This window comes from Thalia democratica, chromosome 6 (genome assembly GCF_965202585.1).
Source record: "Thalia democratica chromosome 6, ktThaDemo2.hap1.1, whole genome shotgun sequence".
In the NCBI taxonomy this organism is placed as follows: Eukaryota; Metazoa; Chordata; class Thaliacea; order Salpida; family Salpidae; genus Thalia; species Thalia democratica.
Window position 1 is genome coordinate 44,289,599 of NC_139170.1, and position 12,758 is coordinate 44,302,356.

Genomic DNA, 12,758 nt, shown 5'->3' on the forward strand with positions numbered 1-12,758 from the left:
AAACTTTATTCTGTTCAACACTTCTGGCGCTATAGTTGATTTTGAATAGTTTTCAATTGTAGAATTACCATTCTCAATCAGCACACCTTCAGCAGTAATGAATATTTCTGAAAAAAAAATCGGCTTAAACATACTAGATAATTACTTAGTAGCTAAATATCATTTTTTTAATAAACAACTCTTGAGTTGTAAATTAGTTTTGATATTTTTAAAACCCTCTATAATAGTTTATTTTTCAATACCTTTTAGTAAACAGCAGCTAACTGTTACAACAAATTATGTTTGTATTTTGTAAAAACTTATTCTGTTGCTTGATATGTTCAGGAACGGTATAATCAAGTTTTGATCTATTGACAGTGTCATAGCCTTAAAAAAAATATTATTATTTAAGTTTAAAAAAATTAATTATAACATAAGTTAGTTGTTTTTAAACTAATATAAATCTATACAGTTGGTATTTTTTACTTCAAATTAACAAAAATTATAAAAATGCACTGCTATTTGCACCAAATATACTAGTTTTATGAATAGTTTAAGTTTTTAAGTTTGTTTACGTTTAGTTTACGATCACCATACAAATTTCACTAATTTTTCAAACTTAAGTTTTTTGTTAAAAGTACCTACAACAGCTTTCTAAAAATTAAATGCTTTTATAAAAAGCTTCAATCACGGATGTTACTAAAACGAAAACAGTTTAGTATGTATTTGTTTCATAAATATTTTTTTTAATAAAATTATTCGTAAACTACTGTTTAAATTGTAGTACAACAACGTTAGTGCTGAGTTTAGCAAAAATGCTCTACAGACATTACAAAATACCAAAAGTTCAAACTAACAATAAGTTTCAGTGGATATATTGAGAAACTGAGGCCTGAAAGTGTGATAGTTTTTAGCAAAACAAATTGCAACGTTTCTATCGCAATTGCACAATGCCTTGGCATGAGTGTCGTCAGCTGTGTGAAAATAAATTAGCAATTTTAAAAATAGCAAAACATGCTAACGTTAAACTAAGTAAAACTGTTTAAAATAAATTTATTGGGACTGCAGTTGTAAAAAAAAGTTGTTTGTAAAGTATGTAGATTAAAAAGTATACATATATATGCTTTTTAATTTAAAAGTTAAATAACCTACTAAGCTAAATATATGTGGGAAGTTGTTTTAATTGTTTTAATTCAACCATAAATAAGTCGGACTTTTGAAAACAACAAACTTTGGCAGAGGATGGTTCCGTTGGTGCATTCGTTTTGGTATCCGACCAGCATATTGGATGTTTTTTCGTGGATGTAGTTGACGAACCTGCCCCACAACCCGCTTGGTTCGCGCTTTTCCGTGTTCGCTCTTGCGTAACACGCGTCATGGGTCTTGCAACAACTGTAGTGTTTGTTTCGACAATTTAATTATTTTTTGACAAATTAGTTTTTTTTTTTTGTTTTAAAAAGCACCGCAAACTTGTTGTCTGATTGTGGACGTTCCAGTGATGTTTTATCAGTTATATTTGACATATTAAAAGTTTGACAACTGTGTGATTTTTAAAATGTACTGAGGATACAGTTGGTTGCATTTTATTTGAATTTGCATAAGTACTATAAAAAAAAAGTTATCTATCTCAAAATAACTCTTTTTTAATCTAATTAAAACATAATATATACAAGTAAATAAAAAATTACTTCTTTTTTAGACTTTTTTGTGATAAAAAATTGTTATTAGTCTTGTATGCACAGTGAATTAATTTAAGTAGAAAACTGTTCAGAGTTTTTAACTTATACAACAAATTTATCAACATAAATGTTTTTTCTGATTGTTCACTACGATAAAACTAGTTACATTAACAATTTAAAAAAACTTTTACGCATTTATAGTCGTTAAACAGTTCTAAGTAGATTATTTATACAACAAAGTTAAAAAAAAAATTATTATTTCTACTAAGTTAACGTGATATCAAACTTGTTTGTAAATATAATGTTATAAAAAAATAATTAGTTTTTAGTTAAGTCTGCTGTATTTAAGTATACTTTGCTTAATTGTGGTTCATTTTATGTAACTCAAAATCTGTTTATAAATAAACTTAATTAATTTTAAAAACAAATAAACAAAACTTTGGCTGTAAACTACACCAAAATTTTATAAAAATCTTAACTTATTGTTTTAACAAAAGTTAGCAAGTAAACTACCTTTTTATTTAGTTTAAATTGGATTAAAAGCAGTTTTGTAGTCAAATTTTTTCAAGATTAAACATAAAAAAACATTAAAATTCAAACGAATAAAAAAATAAATATAAGGTCCTTAAAGTTTTGTTAAGTATTTCGTGCAGTTTAAAGAAGCAGTTAAAAAATAATAAAACGTATTTAATAAAAGCAACAATACTAAGCTTTACCGATAATCTTTTAAAAACGATCAGTCTTTTTTATTACTTATATCTGTTTGTAAGGTTTAAACTTAGTGTATTACGCACGAGTTTGTTTCATCAGTATTTTTTTATCAAAAGCTCTAAAGTACAATTTTACGCGTTATTAGCACAACAATGCAATTTTAATAAATGTAGATTTCGAACCCACGCGACACTTTGAGCTGATGATTTAATAATTCCCAATTACCAGCTTAAAAATCGATTACCAGTTTCATTATTACCGTAATCATACCTGCAAGCCCTAACTGTGAACTGTGCATTCGATTTAAGCTTCTAGCAAATGTTTTTACTTCTAAAGTTTAGGTTAAGCTTTTTAACAATAAACTTTGCATTAAACGTTTGATAAAGTGCTCATTTTTAAAAAATATCTACCTCACAGATTTCATCACGAGTGTGATATTTTTTTTTACAAAAAAGCGATTTAGTAATTTATTAACAGCAAATTGATCTTTAAAATCGTATACAGTTACCTCTCGCATCTTTACGCACTCGTGACATTATGCACTCTCGTTTAGTTACGCATTTTAGAATTCTAAAAAATTCGAAAAATAAAAATTCTATTTTTTTAAATATTGCACAAACTAGGTTCATTGTATATTTTTAATTAAAAATACGTCTTTAAATGTTAACTCACCTCTCTATATCTTTAGACTTTGTAAACTTATGTTTTTTGACTAATTGATAAAAATTTATTTATACCTCAGTATATCAGAAATTTTGTTAACAATATTTTTATCAAACATTTTTCTTATGCTTTATTTATTCTTCTTTAAAAGAGAGATCCATTACAGCACCAAGTGCATATTTTTGTAAAAGACTATATAAACAAGTTTTATTATAGACACCACACCATTTCTTAGTTTTAAACAAATGCTTAATTATAAATTAAATTTGGAAAGTAAAATAAAATATAATTGTTAAATATCAAATAGATAACATACAAATAAAGATAAAATCAACTTATTATTAAAATTAGTAAATCTTTTCTACAATTATTATTATATTATATAAATTTTTTTTATATATGTATATTTTTATCTTTTTTTTTCATATTTATAAATAAAGTAAACAAATTGTAAAAAGTGGGAAAGTTCCCAGTCTGCTTTTAAGTAGATGCAATATCAAAAAACAGTCATTATAGTAAGTATATTTGGTACCTCTCGTATCTTTACGATCTCTCGTATCTCTTTACGCACTTTTTCTGTGGACACAATTTGCGTAAATAAGCGAGAGGTTACTGTAATTCTAAATTATATTTTAGCTGTCTATCATATATACTTTGAAATAATATTTAGAATGACGTTCCGTCAGAATGTAACTTAAAAAAATCAGTACATTAAAATAATATTAAGAGTTACTTAGTAAGTTTATTGTTTTGAAAACGTTAGACTTAAACTGTTTTTAGTTTATAAACGGGATTTTTTTATCAAGTAATTTAAGAACTTTTAAACAAAGTTAAACACTGCTATTAAGTTTTGCTTATCTAAAAATGAACTATGCTTCACTTACAAACTTAAAATTAGAAATATAAAAATGACTAAAAATGCTTAATTAATTAAAAACTAATGATGTTTATGTTTATGATAGATAATATAAATAAAGTTTTTAAGTTTATCAAAGACAGTAAGATAAAAATTAAACTTTTAAATTTAACATCCAACTAGTAAGAACTACTTGCGTACAAAAAAAAACATTAACAAACAATAGCTATTGTACTGTTAAAACTTTAAAAACACATAATTTAATATATAGTTAACTAAGCTTTTTATGTTTTATTTATACAAATTACAAACAAACTTGTCAGTTTCATCGATGGGTATTCCGTCACCGCTGGGGCCGCAAAAGCAGCCGTAGGTGGCGTAACTGGCCAGAACGTCCACTTCCCAATTGTAACACTTGATGGCGGTGTGGAAACCCAACATGGACCTCCTTTTGCGCGAATGTGCATCATCTGAGGGAAAATTCCCCGCTGTGAGAAAAATAAGTGTATCCATCAGTGTTGACTAGAAACGTAAGAAACGTATACATAAACTCTTAACTTACTTCTTAGTCTAGATATATCAAATAAAAAAAACTGGAATAAGATATAACAAGTTATTTTATAGAAATGTTGTTTCCGTTATTTAACTTAGTATGTATTTATCAAAGTTATTAACTTTCAATAGCTACTTAAATGCTTAACAAATAAATTGACTATCACAAAATGTAATGTAGGCTGTCATTATTGTAGTTTGAGTCTTACAAAAAAATTCACTAGTTTCACCTACATTAAGTTCTTGATAACTTAACCTTAAAAGCGAGATGTACTGCATTGTTTTTTTAAGTTTGAGAATTATTTTGAAAGTTAATGATGCAAAATTAGAATGATTTATAAATTGTGGAAATTTTTTTACAAAAAAAAAATGTAAATTGCTATTTTTTATAAAAATACGTTTAAAATTAGTTCAAATAAAAAACTGTTTAATTTAATACATTAAAATTCTGGTAAATTTATATGGTTAATCATATATGATTTTAAATTTAACAAAACTATGTACTTCTATATGAATTGCTTAATTTTCTATGTCGTAAAAGGCTAAGTTAACTTTTCTATTAACATTAAGATTTGAAAGTAGCAACTCTTTGTTTATAAGTTAAAGCAAGTTATTTTGTTAGTTAATACTGTGTACTTTATGTGATAAATAATTTGGAGTTTAAAAACTGAATTTTATTTAAATCATGACTTTTAGTTTTATGTCAGTAGTTGCTGTTATAAAATGCAATAAGGTTTTGTTTAACTTGAAACATTTAAAAAATTTCTACATACTTAATAGTAGTTTTAAGCGACAAACTAGTTTGCTATAATACTTTTAACTGTCAAAGACTGAATAATAGTAACCTAGAAGTCTAATTTATTAAATTATTCAAAAAAAAATATTTTAAAATACTGAATAGTTATTGATAAACAAACAACAAAATGTTATTTGAGATTAAAGTATGCAGATTGCGTAACTAATGCTATGTTAAACATTTCAAAATTAACTACTTAAAATATACAATACCAAAATTTTCATACAATTTCACCTTAATACTGTTGTTTTAAAATTAAATAAAAGTTTAAGTACTAATGAAGTAACTAACCTTTGTATGCAAATGATCCCAATATGAAAGTGGATATATATATCCAGACAATGGAAAACATTATAAAACTCACTACTAAAGCAAATGTCTGTAAAAATAAAATTTTATAGTTCTGTTAAATAAAACTCGAGCAAATACTGCTAAACAAGTTGAAATGTGTTTTTGTTTTTAACTAAAACAAAAACGCAAGCAAAAAAAAATTAACAAACTTGTGCAAAACAATAAAATGCTTAAAAAGCAAATTTTAGTATAAGTGTTGATTTTAGCTTAAAGTTTTTACTTTTTAAAACGTTCATTTCCAAACTATAGTTACTAACAAATAAGTTATATTATTTCACTACTAAGTTTAGCTAATAGTTTTGTAATACTTATAAATGATAACTAATACCTTTTCTAGCATACAGTTTGCGAAACTGAAGCTTTAAAGAATCTGTTTTATACTAACAAGATAACTTTTTTATTAATTAGTTAAAAAAACGTAATATTGAAAGAAGGTTTGATAAAGTTTGTATAAATAAGTAAACCTCATATATTATTCTCAAGTTAAGTAGTACTTAAAGTAAAATTAATGAAACCTAAAAACAAAAATTTTGATATTACATTCTACTAAAGTGATTTTTTTAGTTTTATACCATAACTTATAATTAATAGTTTTGTGCATCCTTAGCTAAAACTATAAGCTTTTTTTAATCAAGCTCTCCTCTTTTCTAAATACTATTTTGAAAACTAACAAAATTTAACTTATACAAAGTAAACGATAAAACACAGTTCTTGTTTATATTGTAATATTATTTTATATATTAACCGTCTTTTAATTATTCTATTTTTAAACAAGCTGTATTTTAAAAGTGTGTTAAGGTTGATAAACAAGATTCAGAAGTTTTAAAACTATAAGCAATTTTTTTTAACCACCACATTACAGCTACTAAACATTATTATACTGTTTTTTTAAAAAGAAAAAAAATAGTTAAACCACTTTGCTAAAACATACTGACTATATTTTAACATATATTTTAAACCAAACTTCTACAAAAACTATCGTGCCTATAGCAGGTTTTTTCTTAATTAGTTTTATGACTCAAGGTAAAATTGTGTTACTTACTTTAAAGCTTTGATGTCAACTAATTAAAATATCTCGTTAACATATTACTATCATGGTTCGTAAAGCTTACTTTTTCCACCTTTGTACATATTAAAATTTATCATATCACTATTTTGTTTTATTTTCTTTACTGTAAGCTTTATATTGAAAACAACTATTTAGACTTCATAATTTAAACTTATATTATTTAAATCTCTAAAATATAGTTAGACACAGTAAATTGTTTTCTAATAAGCCAGTAGTTATAATTTTGAAAAAAGCTTTTAGTAAACTATTAAGCTATTTACTCGATAAAGATTTTATTTACCAAACCTTGGTTACTCTATTTATTCTCTGATGTTTACTATTTAAATATTATTTTTTACATTAAGCCTTACACGTTTCATCTTTTTCAAAACTCTTTTGCAGCTAATTATATTATAAGTAGCAAGTGGAATTTGCACTTATGATTTTTAAACTTTAGAAATAATAAAAGAGTATTAATCTCAATTATCAAAAAACTTTTCTCCGAAACTTCTTTCTAAAAACATATATTCTTGTTTTGAAAGGATAAAACCTTCTAGTTAACAAAACGTTTCAAAACTTTAAATATTCTTTAAATTGTGTAATTTCAATGAAAAAAAATTAGTTTGCATTTTTTAGTTGTACCAAGTTTGTTTCAAATTAAACATTTTTCAAAATTTTGTTAATGTAATGAGTTTATTGCTATACATCAAAAAACCAAAACCAAAACGCTTTATCTTTTGTTTTTGAAACATTTTATTGCTTTTCAATGTTGTATGTTATTAAGATCAGGTGAACATAGTTTTTAAACTCACATGTTTAAAATTTAAACAAAGCTAAACAAAGTATGCATTTACAGTAAAGTAGAAACATTTTTAAATTATTTTAATAGTCTTTTAACTTTTATAAAAACCTAGTTAAACCGTTTTTAAAAGTTGTAAAGCTTAAGACTTTCGAACTCATCTTTTTGTAAACTTTAAGAATAAGTTTAAACACTGTTCATGTTATATATAGTTAAGAAAAAAAAAATGCTTTAATAGTTTATTAAACTAATCTGAAAATTGTTTTATTACTTTATTCAAAAAATTAAATCTTACTATTAAACTTACTTTATACAGTAACAATCTAAATAACTTATAGTTTATATTTTCTTTGGTTTAACATATTTTAGTAGTCTTATTGTGTATTTTTATTGCTTAAAAAGATAGATTAAATTAGATAAAAACTTTATAGGTACACTAACAAGTTACTGATTTTCCTAATATGGTAAAGCAATTCTATGTAAAAACTTTGATAACTCAAACATCATTCTAAATAGCTTAAAAAGTAAAAACAAATACAATAATTAAAAACTAAAAATTTCAAACTTAATTTACTAAATATATGTTCGAACAGTTAAATAACCTGTCTTGCAATAAAACTATTATTTATACTGACTACAAAACTTAATGCATACTTTGACCAAAAGTTGAAAAAATTAAGTAAATTATGTTTACTCTTTTTCTGCACTGCCTGCTTATCAAAACAAAAAGACGTAAATATTTCAAATATTTCATCAAACTCTGAGTGCTCGCAGCTATTTTGAATATCTCAATCAACAATGAACCTCAGCTAAATACTTAGCTTATTAAAAACAACAATACTGTAAACAGTATGTGTATTGCAAAGTTTGTTCAACTAAATAAGCATTTGTTTTAAAATTCATTAGTAAAATTTTAAAGCTTCACTGTAACTAAAGTTCAACGGAAAAGTGTTGATGAATCAAATTTCTAACTTTCTTTTCTCTATTGTTAACACAGGAAACTAAGTCTACAAAATGTGTAAAAAGTTTTAATCTACCACAAACCTTTTTTAGATACTTGTAAACTAAATCTTAATAATTTGTTTTACCATTATATTATGTGTGATGTGCACTAAAGCGAAGATATTAAGGTTACTCAACAAGGTTTTCACGTAAATTTAAACAACTTTTGTTTTCAAACTTAACAATTTTGTAACTCTCTCCATAAATTTTTAACCATGTGCTAATAAAAGTAGTAGTACTTCAAAAATATTTAATAATATAAAATGATTACAGCTTAAAGAAAACTTTCATTTGACTAACATCAAATAATAGAAAGAATACTTGATGTTTACCGAAAGTAAAAATAAAATTCTAACAAAATGTAAACTGATCGCACTGTAGCGAAACTAAAAGCATTAGAAAATCATGTCAAGTTATTAGTATGCTTCAGCAACATAAAACAAATTATTTTGTACTAAAAAGGTCTCACCAAAGTCACACACCTTTTTAAACACATTTTGTTGAGCTATTATTTAAGTTTTAAAAGTTTCGTGAAAATCTCAAACGGTTGCTGTTGTTTTTATCTGTTTATTTCAATTAAAATAGTTACGCACAAACTTTGCGTTAAAAATTTCTAATGAAATAAAAAGCTCAGTTGTTGTCTACTAAAATTAGTTCTAATACCTTTAAAAAAATAGTTCATATTGAACTTTTTCTAGTACTAACAAAACGAACAAAAACAAATTGTGTCTTACTCAAATTTTATTTTCAATTACTGAAAAATAGATGTTTCAAAATAATTAAAACCTCATTTTTTAGTTTTATTGAGTAATTTTTCTAAAGGTTGTAAACGAAAGTTACACAAGTTTTGAAAAGTAGCTTTTTACTAGTATTACATTTCCATTTACCATGTATTTAAGGAACAAAGATTCTCAATCAATATAACTTTAATCCTTACTTTTAATAGTAAATAGCTAAACAACTTGTTTCTATCTTAATTGATGTTAATCTATTAATCTACAATAACATTTGAACAATAACAACTAGCACGTTTAGTTAGAACCAACTTGACATAATTTTAAAGTTTTATAATCTTCTAGCTTAACAACTATTCCGATAACTTTTGTTTAAACTTCTTAAATGTTTACAACTAACCCAATGTAATCGATTAAGGTTTTAGTCGTCGTTTCCTATCCTTTACTTATTTTTTCAAACTTTTTAGAAAATTTATAATGTATAAGTAGATACTTAAAAAGTGTAACCTCAATTTGTTTAAACAGTTTTATATGTTTAACTTAAAAATTGTCATTAAATAAACTTCTGTTTAAAATTAAAAACTATTAAAACTCACTTATTATTAGATTGCTATCTTACTTTTTTGAAAAAAGTACTAGTACTTGCTTAATAAAAAAATTTTGGGATGTTTTAAAAAGTATAAAAACTTAAAAAATCAAACATTTTATTGTAGCAGTACAAAAAAACCATAAGTTTTAGTCATCTTTTTTAAAACTGTACTATTTTGAAACAAAGAATCAAAATTACTAATTATAAATTAAAAGCTATTACTAGCTTATTTTCACCTTTAGTTATTAACTTTGCTCCTTTTGATTATTTAAAATAAAACAAGTAAATTTAAAAACTTTTTTTAAATGTTTCTAAACTCAGGATAATACTCATATCGCATGTTTGCAACAAACTCTAAAAAGGTAACTGTAGCTCATTAAAAACATAAATATAGTGTTTCATTTAACTGCAACTATTAAAAACTATCTTTTTAAGCTAAATGAACCTTTAATTTACCCGTCGGGATACTTTTTGATATATAGATGAAAATAAAATTGTTATATGCTTTGAGTATATCTTCATTTTGTTCAAGTACAATCTCTTCGTTGAAAACTTTTATGCTATGTTTGTTACATCTTTAACAACATAAATTGTTTAATTAATTGTTATTGATAGTTTGTACTTGACAATTAAAAACAATGCCAGTGTATGCAGTTGTATATGAAGTAAAACAAATTATAAACTTTTATCAACAAATTTAATAAATTGATGACTATTGTCTTTATTTGCAAGAACTATTTAACCATAATGATTAATAAATACATTTCTAGCTGGTTTTAGTAAAAATAAACATAAAAAGCAACTGTTTTAAATGGTCTTATATTAATTAACTGTTACTATAAAAATATAAAAAAATTAAACATCTGCAACTAAAATTTTGTATTAAAAATGTTTTAGTTAAGTCAAAAATTCACCAGATATTTAAAACATAAGTTAACCAAAGAGCATAATTTGTAACTTTCAAGGTTAATAGATCACATTCAAAATGCAAGCATTATTAAACTATTTAGTTTGTGAGTCAAAAACGCTTTTTATTAAACTTTTGTTTCAATATCCTAATTATATTATCTCGTTAAATAAAATTTAGCTGGTATTGATCAAAACGATCTTATAACTTATTTGCTTTACTAGTTTTAAAAGAATATAACATTTTTATTTACAAAATGTGAAAAGAAATCAAAATCTAAACTCTTAATAATCATTTTTAATCTAAACTTGTTTGTATAAGAATCTCACTCAATTGATCATTAATCTATTTAATCTAATTAATTTCGCTTAAACAATAGACTATAAGTAACTGCATGTGCTAAATAGATAAATTTTGATTTATCTTGATAGTTGCTAAACAAAAATTAGCAGAAAATAAAATATTATAAGTTGTATTAGTTTTTAGTAATGCAGTTATCAAGTTTCAAAAAACGCATTAGTTACAAAACAAAAAAAAGCTAGATGTCAACTAACGACTGCAACATGAAATAAAATTTAACTCAAAATACCTGACTTGACAGTTAAACAAAACTTGCAGCCTTTACAAAACCTTGAAAAACTGAAGAAAGTTAAAAATAGCTTGCAATTTATACCTGCTGTTGTTCACAGCTCCTTTTTCTTCAGAGTGAAGGCGCGTAAATTATTGTAAACTTATTTAATGATACGTTACTTGAACTGCATGCATATATCTGCATTTTGCTTGAAACGCAGTTAAATGCTTCGGCTTTTATAACACTTTATACATTTTAGTGTTTAAACTAAGCTTTTAACTGAAAACTTGTCTCATTTTTGTATTATTTAAATTTTTAAATAAAAAATATAGTATACTTGCAAAAGCATTTATTTAAAAAAAGTTTCTACCACACTCTAGTTATATAGTATATATTTTTTATTGAAACTACAGTTATGTTTAATTGTAGCTAATGAATACAAAAGATAGTAATTCATACAGCTAATCATGTTTTACAATTTCATTTAACTGTTTTTTGTAATACAAAATAAAGTAATTTATTACATTATTTAAATAAAAAAATAAATCTTTACTTGTTTTAAAAATAGTATACTTAATTTGACTGGTTAGTAAATAATTTTCTACAATTAGTGTAACTGAAAAGTATTCATAGTGTCCCTGCTGAAGAGTATAACTTCGAAAGTAAAAATATGCACGGAGAGCATATTTGAAAATATAAGGTTATTATTTAAGTATCAAATAATTTTGTGCGTAGTTTCGGTTTAATTTGTGAAATAAGCTTTCAAGGTTTTACTTTAAAATAATTAAATTATCTTGAAAATTGAAATTTCAATTGTTATGTAAGTGTTAACATTAACAAAAGGTACTGAACGTCTATCTAGATCAGGGTTTCCCAAACTCATTTACTAAATCGCCCCCTTTTCAGAAATTTGAAAAAAAAATCGCCCCCCGTGATTTTATAAAGTATTTTTTTCTCATGAGTACGCACTTTTTAGCCAAAAAGTTGTATCTGAAATGTAATTTAGACTGGAACTTCTTATGCACGCACACGCTGTGTTAAAAAAAAATTACAGGGCTCAAAAAATAGTTTACAGTTATTTTCTACTAAGCCAAGTTAAATGCATTAAAATACTTAATTATTAAAAAGCTTTGTGTAATCTGTAATCATTTCTGTTTAAAAATGAATTGTTTTGAAGTTAATGAAACTTTTAGGTTAGTGGTGGACAACTTTTGTAGTCAGCAAGTTATTTTTACTAAAAAATTCTTTCTAGTGTCGACTTGTTAAAAAAATGTACTTGCGGGCTGCATAATTTAAAATACTAACATATAAGAAAATTAAAAATCTCGAGCAAAGTTGTAATAAATTGATTTAGTATTATTGTGATCTAGAAAGTACTATTGTGAGCTGGAAACCAAATTAAAAGCATATTTCAAAATATTAAGTATCAAAAAACTAAATTTTATTTGTTATGCACAAGTAGTTTTTAAGTTATTCAGCGGGCCGAAATTTGATTGGAGCTGGACCTTACGTTACCCATCT

At 24.5% G+C, this 12,758-nt stretch overlaps 1 protein-coding gene across 1 annotated transcript; it reads right to left on the reverse strand.

Annotated features, from left to right (window-relative positions):
• Positions 1-91: 91 nt before the first annotated feature.
• Positions 92-4,331, reverse strand: LOC145839477 (acidic phospholipase A2-like). Its single transcript, XM_082947051.1, has 4 exons — positions 4,205-4,331; positions 1,211-1,371; positions 837-953; positions 92-107 (listed from the first exon to the last, which is right to left on the reverse strand). Coding segments are annotated over exons 1-4 (405 nt in total). The 5' UTR covers positions 4,330-4,331; the 3' UTR covers positions 92-105.
• Between the last annotated feature and the right edge of the window lie 8,427 nt (positions 4,332-12,758).